The sequence below is a fragment of the Rhagoletis zephyria genome, unplaced genomic scaffold, assembly GCF_001687245.7.
Source record: "Rhagoletis zephyria isolate East Lansing unplaced genomic scaffold, Rhagoletis_zephyria_1.1 Rzeph_scaffold_01013, whole genome shotgun sequence".
In the NCBI taxonomy this organism is placed as follows: domain Eukaryota; kingdom Metazoa; phylum Arthropoda; class Insecta; order Diptera; family Tephritidae; genus Rhagoletis; species Rhagoletis zephyria.
In genome coordinates, this window is record NW_016158097.1 from 21,903 (window position 1) to 41,983 (window position 20,081).

At 36.7% G+C, this 20,081-nt stretch overlaps 1 protein-coding gene across 2 annotated transcripts in view; it reads right to left on the reverse strand.

Moving 5' to 3' along the window:
* Positions 1-519: 519 nt before the first annotated feature.
* Positions 520-20,081, reverse strand: part of Rx (Retinal homeobox domain-containing protein Rx) — a 140,424-nt gene continuing 120,862 nt past the window's right edge. For both annotated transcript variants that reach the window (XM_017615413.1, XM_017615412.1), the window contains exons 5-6: positions 2,205-2,370; positions 520-2,100 (exon numbers count right to left, since the gene is read on the reverse strand). In XM_017615413.1, the coding sequence (XP_017470902.1) occupies positions 1,253-2,100; positions 2,205-2,370 (1,014 nt within the window). In that variant the 3' untranslated portion in view covers positions 520-1,252. The remainder of the gene's footprint in view (positions 2,101-2,204; positions 2,371-20,081) is intronic.

Genomic DNA, 20,081 nt, shown 5'->3' on the forward strand with positions numbered 1-20,081 from the left:
CATTCTTGCATAATAATCAGCTGATGAATTTGGTAAGGCAGCTGAATAGTTTCTCGACACTTAACAACCTCCTGCTTTTCGTGACTCGGCGCAAAAATGTAAGAAAAAAAAACACAGTGCGTGTAGTCCCTACGCGCGGAAGAAGTGAAACTTAATAGAGGAAATTCCAGAAAGAAAGAAATGTGCAATATACATACACATGTAAATTTTTTCTAATATACAAAAAAACATATTTATTTAAACTTGTTTTTAACGACCTTTAATTTTTTATTTTTTATAACCAACTGCAAAGTTTAATTATTATTTGTGGCTAACCAGTATCCTAATAATTAGAAAACATAAAGGATTTCCATTTTGTGTTTCGAATTGACGCCAAGCTTTTAACGAATAACGATTAATCCCATTTGACTGTATTTCTTGCTCAATAATTAAAAAATCGAACTCAGAAAGCTTTGTTACTAATCAAGAATTTATTTATAGTACACTAATTTAAACTATACATATACATATAGCAAGTGAGTGGAATGTGTATTCACAATAACTACATACATGCATACATAATTATGTATGTAGGTGTCTACATTACTAAACATTACTAAATTACATACTCATTTTATTAAAAACTTTTATATTTACAATAATTGCGAGATTCTTTTCTCTACTAATTCTAATAATACAAACATACGAGTACTTATTATGTACATATGTAGTTGTAAGAGCTAAAATTAATGGAACTGAGAAACACATACTATGTATCAGTAGAATATTTTGATTTAAGCAGTACATTTAGCACAGTTGCAATATAAATACATAGCGTATTCGTATGAAGGTACATATGTACATACGTACATATGTGCATTTAATTCAAATATCATACGATAATAAGTACTACAGCACAGAGGCGCCTTCATAGGCAGAATTTTATCCTAAACTTTTATCTAGAGGCTAGTTCTATAGACTAATGGATATTAAGCATATGTACATAGTATTCTACATACATATACATACATACATATACATATGTATATGTACATAGTTGTTTTGTTTAGGTGCATGTTGATTTTGCTTACATTTGGTTCCTATTAAAATACGACAATTATTTACTAATTAAAATCACTAATTGCTGCAAACCAACAAATCAATTACAAATGCAATTTTAAACAGAAAAGCATGTTGACGTGTGTGCGTATCTACTCTTTCCGATTACTGCCGCTGGGTGGAGCGAGCTGTGGGTTGCATGTTCACCCACCGTTCAGACCATAGCCAGTCCTTTGTTGATGCTTTCCAAATGCTCTTTCGCTTTGATGCGCAACGTTGCTATAGAATTGGAGCGTATATCCGCTGTCTGCGGTTGACTTGCCGAAATTGGCGACTGCCGACTGATGGCATTGGCGGATACATTGCTGCTCAGCGCATGACCAGGCGGTGGGCTATCCCGTCCCACATCAAGCAATTCCATGCTGGCTGCTGCACTGCACTTGCTACTACCATTTCCATTGCCGCCATTGCTGCCCACAAGCATTGCTTCATTTGCATCGTTATTTGTGGTGAGATTTTGTGGTGACTGCTCCGAATTAGTTGCTGGAGTGGCGCGTGGTGGTGGTGGTGGTGGTGATAACGAATTGAGCGCGGTTGCAGACGAAGCGGCTGCTAGAGGTGGCGGCAGCGCAGATATGCTGGACGACAGCGGCGAAAGCGCTGCTAAGCCCACACCGCTCGAAGGAATGGACGCTGGGGCGACAGCATTCGCAATCGCTGATGTCATAGATGACGATGATACGGACGATGACGATATGGACGATGTTGGAGTTGATGAACTCAGCTGTGGTGGCATTGTGGCCAAACTCTGTGGTGACATGCGTGACAGATGTGGTGATAAATGTGACAATTGTACATGATGACCAGGGTGGCCAGCAGCGCTTAGTACCGATGGCGGTGGTGGTGCACCTGGATGACCGGTGTGAGGTGATGGATGCATAGCCGGGCCATGTGGCCCATGACCCATGGCTGCCAGGCTACTCATAGTCAAATTGGATGGAGCCAAACTAAGTGGGGGCGTCAAATAGCTGGGATAGACGGTCTGTGGGTGCGAAAGGAAACCTGCCGAAGGACGAAGTTGGATGTGAATAGAGAAAAACTTGAATGTGAATTAAAAAATAGTAAAGTGGTACTTAATTGAAGGAGGCAAATTCGATGATAGTTACCTGGCAGAGCCGAAAGTAGTGGCGGTGATAGCCAAGGATCAACCGGCAGTCCGCCGGCGCCGCAACCAAGACGATGTGGCAGTTGAGTGAAGTGAGTGAGGCCTAAGCGGAGGCTTTCCGATTTCTCCTGGCGACGCCATTTGGCGCGTCGGTTTTGGAACCAAACCTGAAAAAGAGGAAAGGTTTGAGTTTATTATTTTATTGTAAATCATTTGAATTTTAGATATTTTCAATAATAACACAGTGCAACATGATTTTTGCAGGTTAGTTAAACAAGTTCTTTTGCATTGTCAGGTACATTTTTTTTACGGCCATTTTATATTTGCAAATTTTTCGTTTTAGTCAAATTGCACGAGGAATAATTCTTTAGGATATTTTAAGCCATTATCTCTCTCAAGAAAGGCAATTTTGACCCTATTTTTGGAAAGTCTGCTTAAAGTGGCATTTGGGTGGTCACCAAAGGGTTGAAATGATATAGAAAATTATTCGCCGGAAAATTTCGCTAGGGGTATTCTCAGACAACACACACAAAGAACATGAAAGTCGAAATATCAGTTGGTTGCGTCTCTATGGCCTTTTAAATTTTATAGATACCTTCGCTGAGTGTATGAAATGTCGCGTGCTACATTAGGTGTAATTTACTTCAACTTACTTAAACTATGGCAAGAACAGGAGATTTAAAATTTTTGAAACCATCTTGAAAATATTGTAGTAATTCATTAAAATTAATTGAATTTAATTTTTAAACGCGTGGCAACCCTTCTAAAACACTTTAATAATATTCTAAATCTTCAATCTGAAGGTCTCTTGACAGCCTTTCTTTTTTAAAGTTTTTCATATAGCTTGCGTATAACTAATTTAAATTCGACTTTTCAAACAGCTGGCAACCCTTTTTAAAATATTTTGAAATTACAAACTTTATAGGGATTTTTCGTGTGACAAACATATGTTTAAACAAATTTCAAATAAATAATTCCCTAAATTCAATTTTTGTAATTTCTTAAACAGGTGGCAACCCTCCTCCATGAGTATGGAATTGATTTTATATATCTCCATATCAAGTTCCAGTACTCTATCACAAATATTGTTTGTGATATGCAGTATGAAAAATAGCGTTTGCATGAGAGGTGCCACGCCCCTTTATCTAATCAAGATTAAATCCACCCTATATTTTAAGTTGGGCTAAATGGCGCTATTGTACAAAATTTCATGATGCTAGGTTAAGGAGTTAACGCGTGAAAGCATAACAAACAAAAAAAACTCAATTTCGGATTCATAATATTAGTAAGGATAATTTTTTTCAAGTGGAAAAATAAAATCGATAATAAATATTATCTCCAAGCGAGAACATAAAAATCATAAAATAATCTTGAAGGAAATGAGGAAGCAGACAGGCTCGCCAGGGAAGCGACCTGAGCCCTTCTTTGCAGTACGACCGCACATCATCAAAAAAGCGGATAGGAGAGAAGAAAGAGTAAATAGAGAACTGAACTGGAACCAAGTCACTGGGCAGCGCCAGGCAAAGAAACTATTGGAGGGATATAATACGAAAAGATATGAAAAACATATTAACCTCTGAAATAAAAAATTAATAACTTTAACAGGTATCATAACAGGTCATTGCAGATTGAGAAGTCACCTACAAAAACTTGGGACCTGGTTCACTGATCATGCCGTTTCTGTGATAGGACTGCCGAAACTTCTGGGCACATAATCCTCGAATGCGATGCAGTGGCGAGGTGACGAAAGAAATGCCTAGGGTCACTAAGTTGTAAGGGTTGTAAGGAGAAAGAAGGCACAATAGATCTCTTGGTCGCAGTACATTCCTCAACTGAATATCTAATAATTATTTTCGTTGAGCGAAAAATTTAAACTCAATAATAATTATTATTTTTATGCGAAACAAATAAAATTCATAAAATAATGATTAAATGCTAATTTAAACTATTTTACTCATAACGATTACCGTTACTGATATTTATGAATGCGTATGCGTATTTCAAGGGGGCATATATATTCGTCGGCCGCTGTGGTGTCGTGGTAAGCACTGCGCGCTTTCACTCATCAGCACCTGGGTTCAAACCCTGGTCAAAGAAACATCGCAAAAAATATAGAAAAAGGTTTTTTCTTAACAGCGGTCGTCCCTCGGCAGGCAATGGCACTCCTCCGAGTGTATTTCTGCCATGAAAAACGGCTTCTCATAAAAATACAAACGCCGTTCGGAGTCGGCGTAAAACTGTAGGTCCCTCCGCTTTGTGTGACAACATAAAGGCGCACACCACAAATCGGAGGAGAAGCTCGGCCAAACACTAACATATGTGTAAGCGCCAATTAAAAAAAATATATATATATATATATTTATATATAATTACCTAGAATATGTTAACCCTTTAGCGACCACTCAAACGCCATTTTATTCAGTCATTTCAAAAAAGGGTTCAAAAGGACCCATTCGTAAGAGAGCGGGTAGGTTAAAATGTTCTACNAAAAAAATATATATATATATATATTTATATATAATTACCTAGAATATGTTAACCCTTTAGCGACCACTCAAACGCCATTTTATTCAGTCATTTCAAAAAAGGGTTCAAAAGGACCCATTCGTAAGAGAGCGGGTAGGTTAAAATGTTCTAAAAAATTATTCCTTGTGGAATTACTCAACCAAAATAACATATTTTGCTCTATGTATTGTGAATTTAACCCCTTTTCACTTATTGTAAAAACACTCAGGCAAATTAGGCCTCTCATTCATGCGTTGGAATCATACCGCTCCTAGACAATGACCCTGAAGCTTTTGAAAAGTGTAATACATAAATACGTAGATAAAGCATAACTTTTATAACTAAGAATGCTTGAGGTATATTTATTGCAATTTTTGATATTTTTTTCCTTTATTTAAATACAAATTGCGAAAGATGCAAAATGTAGCAACAATAGGAGAAAATCTGACCGACACCCGCCCTCATCCACACAACGCCCGCANCGAAATTATTCCTTGTGGAATTTTACTCAACCAAAATAACATATTTTGCTCTATGTATTGTGAATTTAACCCCTTTTCACTTATTGTAAAAACACTCAGGCAAATTAGGCCTCTGATTCTTGCGTTGGAATCATACCGCCCCTAGACAATGACCCTGAAACTTTTGCAAAGTGTAATACATAAATACGTGGATAAAGCATAACTTTTATAACTAAGAATGCTTTAGGTATATTTATTGCAATTTTTGATAATTTTTTCCTTTATTTAAATACAAATTGCGACAAATGCAAAATGTAGCAAAAATAGGAGAAAATCTGACCGACACCCGCCCTCATCCACACAACGCCCGCACTTAATTGCATTTCAACGAGCTTAATTGCTACAACAACACTGAAATACTTATAACACCAGCGTAAGATGAAACAAAATGGCGCCGCTGCTCATTAGTAAAGAAAAAAAGCTGTACACATAAATAATTAAAATGAAAGCACACAGAAATTATGGCAGCACTGACACATACATAAACTACGAGAGCGAAACGACACAGAATCAAGAACAAGAAGCAAAGAGCAAAAGACAAAATTCAATTAGTGCTTCAGCACTAATTAGAATTATCGTAACAATGAGAGTATGAAAGATATAGTGGTACGAGTATAAGGCGACTTAAGCGACCAACAAGCAGGACGAGCCGAAGGATGTTTGCAAAAAATGGAAGGCAATCGAGATGAGTGGGTGGTGGTAGTACCTACCTATGTACATACGCATTGTGGCAACTCTGCGACTATGAACAGACACACCGAAAGTAACGACTGACTAATTGGTGCGCTCTGACATAATGAGAGAGCGAATTGGCGGTTTGTGTAAATGGCTGCTGTGGCGTTAAAAAAAAAACGAGAATATGTGGGTGTGCGCGTGAGCTTGGCGAAGTGTGAGAGCAGAGAAACTGGGTTTCTTTAATTCAATGCGAATGGTCGTTTAACCTCACAAACCACTCCCCACTCCCCCTCCCCCGCTGCAGTTACATCTCATTGCGCTGCGCATCCAGCAGCAGGCTGTCTAGAGTTTGACGGTTGTAGACTCGCGCACAAAGTAATTATATACAATTTACGCGAATTAATAGGAATTATAATGATGGAAATTTAATTTCTGACGCTGTTGAAGCTGACAACTTATGATGATGAATGCTGGAGAGGTGAAAGAGTGGCAAAAATGTATGTGTTTGCGTTAAACGGACATATCTTGCGAGTAAAATAAGTGAAATAATAAACGAATTTTGTATGGGCTGGGCAAATTAATTAGAAAAAAAATTAATTTCTTAAGTCTCTAATAAACAGGGAAAGGATTTTATGGAGGTTGAATTTTTTTACTGCTAAGAGATGGAATACTTGCGATTGCAAATGACCTCGACTTAGCTTTTTCTGATTCCACAAAATTAATATATTAAAAATTGTGTAAGTTTTGTTCAGAATCGGCTTATAGAAGCGCAGCGCCTACTGCCAAAATTATGTTGGAAGAAGTCAATGCCGTTTTTTTTTCAGCCATCGAAGGCTGGGATACAAATGAGGAGCGGTGATCAAAAAGTGACGCGTAACAACAAAAAATATTGAATTGATAGGAAGCATTGAACTGACCATAATAACGGCATTCATTATTTTTGACTGAAATAACAACTACAAAAGTTATCAAAGGACAAACATAGAACTTTTCCAATATCACAAAAAATTTTTACATCTTGTAAAGTTTTCCCAAAAATCGTGCACAATTTTCATATTATGACAATATTTATAGTACCTATTTAGTTTCTAAAATTTTTCGTTTTCCTTGTGAAATACAAATGTACATCGTTTTAAATAAATGTGTCTTTTTTCTTTTTTAAGTTCGTGGTTTGGTTTGGAATTTTCTCTGTTTTTTTGGTCTGTCTTACTCTTTTATCTAATAACTTTTTAAAGAGACAAACCTTTAGTCTTAACAAGTCATATGTATTTTTACTTGGTATAATAACTGATCTGCTCTTGTGAATTAGTAATACTTCCTTTATTAAATTGAATCTTATAAAAAATATAAAAAATTGACGTAATTTAGTCATTGCTATGTGGCTTAGGCTGTACGTGTACTTTCCTTAGCGTTTTCGAAAATAAACATAAATAAACGTAAGCGCAGAGAAAAAGCTGCCACCTAGAAAGGCACACTGCGATCGATTGCAACGCGAACTATGTGGGACCCATATAGGGATCTGAAGGAGAAAGCGAAACGTATTTGCCGCAAAAAGAAGAAATATGCCAAAATACATACGAGACTGAGAAGAGTTTAAAATGCTGGCCGACAGGAAAAACGACAGAAAATTTTGCTCGAAATTAAAGCGGCTTATCGAGCACTTCAAGACCAGGGTGAACTCTTGTAAGAACAAAAATGGCGACCTAGTAACCAATGGCCAGTACATACTAAAACATTGGAAGAAACACTTCTCTACCCTGCTGAAATACGTTGCAATAAGTAGAGAAGATAAACCCGAGAGACGCCAGTCGAGGCCGACGGAGTCCAGAATATGACCAGGCACTAAGTCAGACAAGCTGTTTGGGCGTTATTAGTTCAGCGAGAGGAGGATCGACACATCTCTTTATCGATTTCAAAGCCGCTTACGATAGCATGAAAGAAGTTGCCTATACGTCACAATGTTATCCTTGCGAAACTATCACCGCCAGCTCGTCCTCCTCTCCGCGCGTTTTAGACAGGGAAAACAAAATAAGAGCTGCCCAACTAAATAGTTCATGTAAAATTCTCTAGCCCTGAAAGTATTCGTTGCGCTATCTAAGGAAAGCACTTTCTGCGTAGGAAAGATCAGGTGGAGAGGAACTTTAGCTACCGAGAAGGAGGGATGGCTGGCGAGCTATATTCAATTCGGCCAAACTTACTTAAGCGCATATTTCGCCTAAGAAAGATTGGAGAAGCGCGTACGAATAATTCGTACTTCCTCTCGGAGGCAGACTTGCCCGTTGTGAATGCCTTCTATGAGTGTCAGTAGGAGGCGCATCCTTCCAAGCGAAGTTATTCCATAATATCAGTATGGTGTCTGTGTAAATCATTTGCTAATGATTATTGAAAAAGCGTCAATGATTCTTTAGAATGAACTTTATTGAGTGTCGGCCACAGGGATCTCACAAGCGTGACGAATGATGTATACCTCATTAGTTATGGTAGTGATATATTTTTCTCCTTAGTAGAACAGAAATCGGTGGTAGTTGGAAGCAAGGCGTACAAGGTGGTAGCGGCAGCACAAAAACAAAAAACTACAATAGCAAATTATACTCACATTCCCAATCAGAAAAAAAAACAACAAACACATCGTTTTGAAAACCAGTACAATTCCTTATGAAATCAGCTGCTTCGGCAACTCCACCTTGTATGAATTTGCCTTGGTTGGAAGTTATACGCTTCGCCANCAACAAACACATCGTTTTGAAAATCAGTACAATTCCTTATGAAATCAGCTGCTTCGGTAACTCCACCTTGTATGAATTTGCCTTGGTTGGAAGTTATACGCTTCGCCAATTTGCATTTCCGAGCCTTGTCTAGCCATCTAATCTTGGTTATTACCTTCCAGGAACTCAGCATAGCTAGGTTTTGACGTGGCTAAGTGAAGTCAGGAGGCACAACATTTCCGAACAATTTTCGACTTTACTACCTTGCAACCTAACATTTTCATTGCCGCCTTGCTGTTTACGATTATAGTGGTTTTCTCTTACAGGGACTTATTATCCCGTAAGAGACAAGCCATACACTGCAGTAATTAGGCAGCCAATATGAAAGTCCTTGGAGTACAGACCCGAGCCTACTACTTTTCCCCATCCTTGAGCCATCGGCGTATATGAAAATACCATCACTATATTGCTTCCGGTTCGACGTTGTTGAAAGCGCCTACCACATCTAAGAAGCTGGCTGGGGTATATTCTCTATATTCCAGTGACCTTTCGAAAGAACCGACCACTTCGTGGAGAGCGCTTTCGACCGATCTGCCGATAAAAAAGAAGAAGTTTACTACTGACTGCCAGCCAAAAGTCAACACCACCATAAATAATGTAATTTAGTTTAGAAAATAGACGACTGCTCCTTACCAGTTTCTGTTCCTTGTTTCTGATTTGTTCGATTTTTCGAAACCTTTATAAAAAAAACTTAATCAAATAATAGCATTCTTATTTTATCAGCCAAAATATTTCACCTTCAATTTCGCACATTACCCTCTAATGCTTTGCTATTACTAAGCAAATGAATATTGACACGTATCGTTAGATGCTGCGACACAGACTGTAGTACATAAATACATACACTTATATTTAAATACGTATTTATGGTACGAGTATGTATGTATGTATGTGAGTTCACCACAGCACGTCAACTCTGCTTGCCTGTTATAATTTGCGTTTGTGCTTCTTCATTTTAATTAAATCATCAAAATCAATTTTGTAATTTCCATTCATGGCGCGCCATAATGAAAATAAACACAAACATGTATGTATATCTACATAGATACATACATAAAAACAGAGTGTGCGCGCGCTTTGTACATATGTACATATATGCCGTGGAAAAACATCTAACAAGTCCCAGTGTATGGCTGTACCGCCCACCTTTTAAAAATCCCCACTCAAAGCACTGCAGCACCATTTAACCACCCACAATTCGAACTCAACAGCCACACCGAGCGCAGTGAGAAAAGCAGCGATGCTGTGGTGCAGACACGAAAGCTGCGCTCAAAAGATACTACGCTTTCTCGCGCAGTTGCTTTCTGCAACGCGCTCATCCAATTTTGGGGGTTGTTCTCTCAGCGCTCCAGGAGCTCTGCAGCTCTCTAATTATTTACTCAAATGTCGAGGTCCTGAATTAACTACTACACTCTCCATAACTGCGCGGGGTGGCGTAATTTTGTGGCCGAGTGTGTTTGTTCTGTGCAGCTCAGTTGGCGACGTCAACCACTTTTCAACTTTAATCTTTTTCATAAACTTCGCTCGACGGCAGCCAGTAATTTGGGTCGTTTTTATTTGGATGCTTGTTTTATGTTCTGTGTTATATCAACAAAGTATCTCTGCCAGCTGAGCCTCCTCCCTCCAAAATGATGTACTAGCTTGTGGTGCTCTCGACACATTTCAAAGTTTTCAATTTTATTGGAAAACTTCTTTGCTATTTAGGGGCGACGACTGGCAATCGGGCACACTTAGTCTGTCTCAATATAGCCAGCCTCAGCACAGTCAGCCAGCCTGGGTAGCATTGCGAAGCAGGCTTTTGGACCAACCTCCAACGCGCCAGGTGTTCCTGGTGGTATTCAGTGTTGCCAAAATTTTTTGTTTCAACTACATACACGTTTTTTTTTTTAAGAAATCGCAGGTAGAAAAACTACCCAAATCATAAATTTTTTTTTGGTTAATGAAGGTTATACGTAGCTAAGCTTTACACCACTCGTTAAATATATCACAAAAGCAGAGACCGGTAAATTCATTACAAGTTATTTTTGTTTGACAAAAGAAACTGTATAACGGTCATGTTTGTATTACTTAAATATAAAAAAAGCGATCAAATACAAACATATGGCGTTTTCGTTTTGTACCATTTTCACTAGGTTACTTTTCGGCCTGAATATTTTGAGAAATGAACACGGGAAGCTATGAAAGGGCTGAAGAAAAGTGGCGAACATTATTTCGAGAAAAGAAAACGCCGGTCGCCTTTTATGTTTTTAACAAATTCAACTATTTAATTGTATTTTGATGTCCATATATTCGAGACTCCTGTTTTTAATTTCCTACTCTTTCTCTCACATACCTGTCAGAGCAATAAATAAGCAACAATTAAGTATGTTGGCACCATGATACTGTTATTCACAGGTATTGTCTCCCCATAGGGTTTTGCTTCACATCGATATTAGTGCCCTTTTATTACACAGCCACACAAAAATTTTCAAGCGAATCCGATGAATTTTACAAAAATGTGTCCGCCATATTGGATCCGCCATTTTGAATTTTGAAAAAATAATATCATATTCGTAATTAGCGACCCCGAAAACCCCCGAGTAACGAGTTTCAAGCGAATCCGATGAATTTTTCCAAAAGGTGTCCGCCATATTGGTTTTCTGGGGTTATATCAAAACCCTGAACTGATGGGGTTAAATTGACCTCGGATTCGGATTCAGCGACCCCAAAAACATAGTGTACACATAGTGAGACCTTTGGGTCAGAACACAAATTTTTTTTTGTGTGGCTGTGTTATCATTCGTTGTTTTCTAAATGTTGCCAATAAAACTTCGCACTTAAATTTAGGCCATTCATAACAAAAATTTTATAAAGAAAGTCCCCGCTACGTCCTTCTTTGGAAAAAATACAGTATCCCAAATAAAAAATAGGACGCGAGATTTTAGCAAGTTTTGGATATTTTTATTTAGTTTATTTAATGTTTATTATTTTTTTTTTTATGAAAATATGGCTGATTACACATTTTAAAAAATGGTATGTATGCAGTTTTGTAGTTCATTACAATTTATTTTAATATGGTGAAAATTTGAATTTCGTAATTTTTTTATAACGGTGTTACGAATTCTTTCCATACTAAGTATGTTCTAAAGTTTGTTTATATAAAAAAAAAAATGCGGAACACTGTCAACAAAAAATTGCCAAAAATCAACGGTAAGTACCAGCTACTTTAAATTTGCTTTTTACTATACTAAAATTTTAAATAAAAAATAGGCAGAATTTTCATAATTTTTGCATAAAATATGAAATTTAGATTTGAATGGTGTTTGTAAGTAATCAGCTATACTTTCATAAAACAATAATAAGCTAAAATGTCGCATCCCATTTTATATTTGGGTCACTGTATATTCACATTAAATAAAAATCATTGAAATCGGCCCAGTATTTTAAAACTCTTCGGTTTAAAAAAAGCTCTTTCAATTTTACTACATACTTAACACAGTCCGACATGAAAATTTTCTCCAAGATAAGGCTACCAGTTTCTAATAGATTTTGGGTCGCCAAATTTGTAAAAATTGAAACTTATATATATGTAGATATATTTGAATTTTAATAAAATACGGCCAATAGCGACACCGGCTAAAAACGGCAATTTTTGTTTTTCTCGAAACGGCTAATAAATCGGCTGCCGGCTAAATCGAATTTTCTCCGGCTGTTTGCTATCGCAACCGGCTAAACTGGCAACACTGGTGGTATTACGCAGGCATGTTGTGTTTTCATATTGCATTTCGTTTTCTGCTTTTATTTTTTTTCATTTTCTTTGATTTTTTTCCTTTTTTTCGTTTTTACTTGTAGTTAGTTCCAGAGGGGTGGTGCTGTGTGCTTTTATGCATTACATGCATTATTGTTGTTGTAATTGAATCGTACACCTTTCGAGTTACATATTGGATGCTGGCGCTCCTGAGTTGGGATGAACAAGGCCTGGCTGCCAAAACGAATTTCAAGTAATCAAAAAAAAAAAAAAAANATTACTGGGTGGCATGACTGAGGGTGGCGTGGAAATTGCCGAAGCGTTTATACAAAGCACGCTAAATGGTTGTGGAGCAAAAGGGCCAGGTCAGAGAGCCAGGGGGGTCAGGGAAGAGAGCACAGACCAGCCACCGGGCGAACGTTCGAAAGAACACAAATTGCTTTTCGAATGTTTCTGACAGTTTGCAAATTGGAAAATTGACTTTTAACACACAAGAGTTCGAGTTTAATAAAAACGTTGCGAGTGTTGGTCTTCACTTCTACCAGTACATAGACCAAGAGTAACAACCATAATAACAGCAACAACATATATGCCAGTACGTAAATATGTATATATGTACGTATGTGTGTATATATACATAAAAACATGGCTGCAAACTCATTCTTTAGCGAAAGAAGGTTTTGGTGGGCAGCTCACTTGTCGACCATTGTTGCCTCTTTCTGTTTTATTTTATACGAAAATAAAGTTGGCAAAAGTTTGTAAGAAATATAAAATCGAAACAGGCAATAATGAAAACATTTCTGGCTAGTTCGAGACGGTTTATCTATTTTACTTTATTTTGCATTCTCTCTTTTCGTAAGTGTGCATTTTATTATTGCTGTTGTTAATGCGAATCCCAAGTGGTGCGCAAATTAGGTAAATCAGTTTGAAGTTGGTCCTCGCCATCTTTGTTGTCGCCATAATGACTCACCATTTAAGGCTTCTGCTGCCACATTGTGTGAAAGGATATTATAATATTCTTCTTCTTTTTCTTCTTCTTCTTCTTCTTCTTCTTTCGTACTTGTGTTTGTTAAGTTGTGTGCGTGGTTTGTTTAGCACTCAAGAAAAATAAAAGAAGATTGCAGCGTTTTGGGACGGCAAAGTTTTGCGAGTTAATAATTGTCATTTGGAAATTAAGTTAATTTGTTGATGCCAACACTAAGGCGAGCCAGATAAAAAAAATATAGAAAAAATGGGTGGATTTTAAATAAGAATGTTTGTATTCAAAAGCTCTGATATTTCGGAGAAATTTGTTCTGGCCGAACAGAGAAAAAAACGTTCTTCACAAAGGGCTTTTCACAGCTCTCAAGAAAAAAGGAAAAATCACATAAAATGAGGCACAAGAACTGGGAAAGAAATTTCCTTCTATTAAAATTTCTTACAACAGTTTTCAGCTCTGAAAAAAACAAATTAGCATGGGACCACCTGTGAGGTAACACGAAAGGTGTTAAGAAATAATTATAGAAATCGGTTAACGTGATCCAAAGTTATGCGGTAACATACATAAAAAAAGATATATATATATATGTATTCCAACGAATTGATAACCTTCTCCATTTTGTGAAGTCGGTTAAAAACACTTTCCGAATCTAATTGGTTCTACGTTTCCTCCCAAAATATGTTGGCTTGATTAAGGTTAATTGGTGGGAAATCGTCTTTTGATATACTGCTAACTATAAAAATCGGTTAAAATATGGCGGAGTTGTCATAGTTTTTCGGAGTATTATTAAATAAAGCACTCTCAACTCCAATCCACTGTGAACGTTTTTAAGGCATAATTTACCGCTTTAAATGTCCTTCGAAATTCCCCAAAGCAAGCAGTGAGGAAAACTACATGACCAAACATAGGGGGCTGCTTGTTGGAGTAATGAGGAAGTTTTGTTTTTTATAAATGAAGCCCATACAAAGCACTATTTATGGCGCACGGATCCGGCTGGTACCATTTTCAATGCCTCTACCACATTTATGCGTCTGAGTTTGAGCGTTGATCTGAGATTGTTACTTATTGTAATAGATCTGCTACTTCAGAAAACTCCACAAAAAAAAAACATACAAGATGGATCTTGGCATTACCTCTGCCAGAGATAACCATACGCTGAAATAGTTCATACAGACCTTCCATCATGGCGAACGTTTTGTGGCACGTAGCGTCGCTATTTGGCCATGGCTGCTTGTTGGCCGCTCCAACGCAGTTTTCGATAAATTATGGACCACTGAAGCCGTTGCTTTTTTCGTGGATGCATTAATACCTGGTGTACAGTGTGCCAAGAACCGAAACTCGACTCAGGAGTAAGGAACTCGAAAAGTCGAAGTAACTAAAGTTCCGTAGTTGATTTGAATTTTTATTTTCGCCTTAATGCGAATCAAAAACTTGAAAATTTTGACAGAAGAAGTAACTAGAAAATTTCACCAGTGATCCCTTTAACTGGTAGAATCCTCTATTGGCACTTCATCTTAGTGGTATGAAGTAGGAAATTATTTAAATATTTTAAAAGCAAAATTAAAACTTCGAATAAATATAAGAATAACATATAAGTAGAATATAAGTATCCGTTCTTCGCTTCCGTTAATGATTTTACTGCTATTGGTGTCGTTTTTCAAAGGCATGCGGAACCTAGCCTTTCTGCGATGCATTTTAAGGATCCCAATACTAGGAAAACTTTCTTTAACTCTCTTGTTCGTTCAAAGCTAGAATATGCCTCGGATATCAGGAGCCCTATTTTTAGTTGCCATGTACTTCGTGTTGAACGAGTCCTGAGGAAATTTACTCGGTTTGCCCTTCAGCCGATTTATTTCTCTGACCCTCTTCCACTCTATACAGCTCGTTGAAAGCTTATAAATTTTAATTATCTTTTGAGTATTTAGAAGACATGTGGCATGTTTAATAATATAGAGATGTTATTCAAAATTTACGTATCTGGACAGTTAAACATAGAATTGAAGGGTCTTTGAAATATCAGAATTTAATTAGGTCACAGAAATGATAGGATCCCCTATTTTAATCTGTATACATATTTATGTATACTATATGTACGTTCAATATTTTTAATATTTTAGCCATGACACATTTTAATTTTTTTTGTACTTCTTCGAGATCAAGCTATTATATAAAAATATAATTACAGCTTTCGAGGAAACTACAGTCAATATAATAGCGTGGGTAATGAATTTAATTATTGCATAAAATCATACGTCTACTGCGATAATTACTGTATTAAAATTAATAATAGCCTATCAATGTAAAATTTATGCTCGAAAGCGCATTTCAATCAATTTGATATTTTTTTTTGTTTCTTGGGCAAACAAAATGTGAACTAAAAAGGATGGATGTATCAAAGTATTCCTAACAAAATAATTTGAAAGAAAATGTGCTTGCACATCGATAGTTTCGGTGATTAGCCACAGGTGGCAGAATTATCAACAAATCTAATCTAGGAGAAAATTGTTACAATATGCACACACAGACGCACTAGCAAAGAATTTTGAATTACCCAAAAGCAACGCTAATAACTGGGTTATGTTAATAATTTGTATGCATGCATATGTATGCTGATATGTTTTGCACGCATGCAATGTTTGTCATGTTAAATATAATTTTTTCTCAACATAAATGACATCCTGTGGCGTTTCAGGCCATTGATAGCGGCGCCTAACTGTGTGAATTTTGTTGAAAGGGAAAGCAAATTTATGAAGAGTAGGGTTCGCGGAGTAGACGAAAGGCTTAATTCAATTAAATTCATTTGCGTTCGCTTTTCATAATTTAAAATTGCAAATATTCATATGTATGTTGGTATGTCTGCAACATAGTACTTGCATATGTATGCATTTATGTATGTATGTCCGTACAAGTGTGTGCGTAATTGCGCTCCTCAGTGCATATGGCATTGTTGCTTAAAAGTGCAGTGTCCCGCAGTTATAATTACAGGACGCGAGTACCTCCATATATATGCAGACACAACAGGACTTGTGTGACAGCTTCATTCTAGCAAAAGCCGAATTTGACGCGACCGAAGAGGTTAGTATAGAGAACGGAGAGGGTAGCAGAGCAACTCTTGTCATAATTATCAACAAAACTCGTTCATTCACAAAAAATTATGACATGTTTTGTTGGCGAGTAGCGCTTATTGAGTGCCTTCGCCGGTAAGCAGATACATATGCATATGTATGTATGTTTGTATGCCAGCAAATGTGAGCGTTTTTGTATTAGTTGTTTAGCAGCATTAGCTTAGTTTATGTGTTTTTCAACGGGTTAATTTTTAGTTCCGCCTGACGTCGGACTCATTTTTTTTTCATCAAAAAAACACACATCCTGTAAGCTTTTCTTTTCATATCCCTTTGATTTGCCTTCTTATTGTTTGTGTCAGCAAAGCGCAGCAATTAAACGAAGACAAAGGTTGCTAAAGAAATATTTTAATTAGTTTGAATGCCGACAAGGATATTAGTTTTCATGCAGCACGAACGTTAAAATGGAATGTCTTTAAGGAAAGGACGTAAAAAAAACTTGCTGGTACGAGATTTGCAAAGAGGATGTGCTGATTAAAAGTCATGAAATAACATTTTTCATAACTTGATTAACCGAATTCCCATCTGTCTGAATTATAAGAGAAATATGTAATTTTCAAAATACTCTCTTTGAAAGAAATGTTAGTTTTTTTCCGACAGCAATTACCAACACGTTTTCTTCTATATAGAACTCTCTTTTAAACTTCGCGAATTCTCTTATAGAGTCAAGAGAAGTCCTAATTCGGACCAAAATCGAACTTTGTGTACCCGGCGTACAATTAAACAACTTTGGACCACGTCAACGATTTCGATAATTTTTTTGTCGAAAAGGACGTCCTCCAAGGGTGGTCTAATACTAATTTGGTTTAGTTCTGATCATTTGGTCATGAAGAAACTAACGGCAATCCTAAATTTTTCTTATTTAAACATTTTTTTTTTTAAGAAAAAATAAAAATGCAGCTTTACTAAGTTTAAACTTGGTTTCGTGAGGATAAATATTAAGAGATCGCTTGCGCTCGATTTTTGAGTTAGTTCTATATTATTCAGCGTAGCTCTTTTCAGTATATGCATGCAGATATTTGCTTATGAACTGGGGTCTATATTAGGATAGTTTCTAATGGATCAATTGATGGTAAACTGAAACCAGCTCTCTTCTGTAAACCTCAACTAATTGCTAACTAATCTAGGAGGAAAAGGGTGACTGTATTATTATCTCGGAATATAAAGATGTGCCTAACATTGTTCCTGCACTTGACTCTCTGCTTAATTACGAGCACAAACGTTTTCGCCCAGAAAATGATAACATGGTATGGCGAAAGAACAGCCTCAAGTTGAGTTTTTTTTTATAAATATCGGTGCAGTTGTGGGAATCTATCTTTGAGTCATATGCAAATACAGCTTTGGCCTCCAAAACTGGGTACCAATTCGAGTGTAGTCCCTGTTGCCTGGAAATATTGCTCGGAGATTGTGTTTGCGCCAGCTCAAGATGAAACTCTACCTCGCCTCTCTCGAGCAGAACTATCAGAGTTTCCACTTATTTCGATCTTATTGCTTCCGCAAAGGTTTTAGCAATATAATCTTTAGTTAGCGATGGCCAACTAAAGGAGTTTCAGGTGCTTTTACGATGGATTTTATCGTAGCAGTTCTGATATATGGAAATCCAAACATTAAACCATTAATGGTCCATGTAATTACGATGTAATTTAACACCAAACTCACGCGTCTCGTCAAAAACAGCAATAACATTAAATATACTAAAGTCCGAATAGTTAACGTTTGTTTTGGTGGATGTATACTCTCACAGTGAAATCCTGTCAGTTAGATTGTCGATTTCATTGATTTACCAAAGAATCATGAATCATGATTGAATAACCCGTGGGCAGTGCAGAGATTGCAGCTAATTTGTTCACGTTAAAGTATGTATTTACTGGTATTCTGACACCACCGCTGACTTCCCATGATTTTTTTTTTTCGTTTGTCGCAATTCAATGCTGCTGGTTGACATTTAACTTTTCGCCGTTGACATTTCATTGAAAATTGCTACTTTTGCAAACAGAAGAAAACCATCAGAATTCCTGGACGAGCGCGTGGGGAGGGTGATGTGTGTGCCTTGGCTGTTTGCTGAACGGCACGTGTCATCATGTATTTAATTAGCTCCTTCAAAGGCGCATTGCTGACGGTGGCAATGACGATGTCAACAACGGCCGGAAGGTGGCAATACCGTTTGACGCACTACTGTATTGTTCGCATATAAATGCATACATATGTATGTATGAATGGGCGTATGTTTGTAGTATGTGTGCCATTGGTAACTGGTAGTTTGGTGCTGGTGTTGTTTATGACATGGGGCGTATTATTTGTGCTCGCTTAATAAGCAGTTAAATCGGCAAGAACAACAGCACAACGGCACAAAAATGCGAGTTTACAAAGGAAACGGGAGGAGAATTGTGAATAAGAAACAAATAAGCTGGAATGTAAACAAAATTCAAAGGATACATATACATACATATTGCCGCACAATGCCAAACAAAATGATTAAAAGAGAGTTGGAGAGCGTGTTAAAATTTTAATAAAATAGATAGGCGGAATTTTCAAATACATATCATGATTGAAAATTAATTTCGATGGTTATATGTAAGTATGTATCTTATTTGTATCAATTATACAATTTAGGTAATAAACATGAAAACCAGAAACTGATGAATTAATTAATAATATCATGGCATGAGTAAATGACAACGTCGTAAAGAAGTAGGTCTCAAACGCGATAGTAAATTAAAAATAGAAAAAATTTGTGCCCAGCATTTTTCCTAAACGCTTAAGGTTAAATTAGTGGTGACATACCATAACGCCACAGCCATAACCATTGCCATAACTGTAACCACATAAACTATCATCGATTATAGGTATCATAATCATAAACAGCTGATTTTTCGTTGTCAACAATGTCGGTGTGGCCAGACGCGAAACAAGACGCGGAAAATGTATAATATCGTAGGATATTTGCGCAGAACTGATTTCACTATCACTAAATTACCACTAAATTCTTAAAACTCAACAGCAGATCATAATAAAATGTGTACACCAAATTAAAGGTAATAACTTGTACCTTCTTAATAACATACATTTCTTTTGCATTAATTATGAAATTTTGTTAAAAAATGTTGTTATATGAAAAAATACGATTTTTTTAGATTTTTAGTATTGTTGGATTAAAAATATCAAAAATTATATAAATTATGTCAATCAACTGAAATATAAATTAATTGTCCTTATTTTGACCTCGTTAGTTTTTGAATCGGTTATGTAGTTCACAAGATATTAATATTTAAAAAACAAATAAATAAATAATAATTTAACCTTTATATCCTCTTTATATTTTTGCGCAAAATAATTTTGATACAGTTGAAATCAGCGTGAGAAGTTCTATCGTGCCACATTTTTGGGTTTTGCATAGCTAAATGGTTCATATTCTAGATTTACAACAAAACGTTGGCTGTGAACAATTTTTATTTTTTTTATTAACGTCTGGCCACACGTTCCTATTCGCACCTCAGATATCAGCTGATTATGGTTATGGCGGATACCCAAAATCCAATTGGTGTCTATGGCTATGGTTATGGCTATGGCGTTATGGTGAGGCA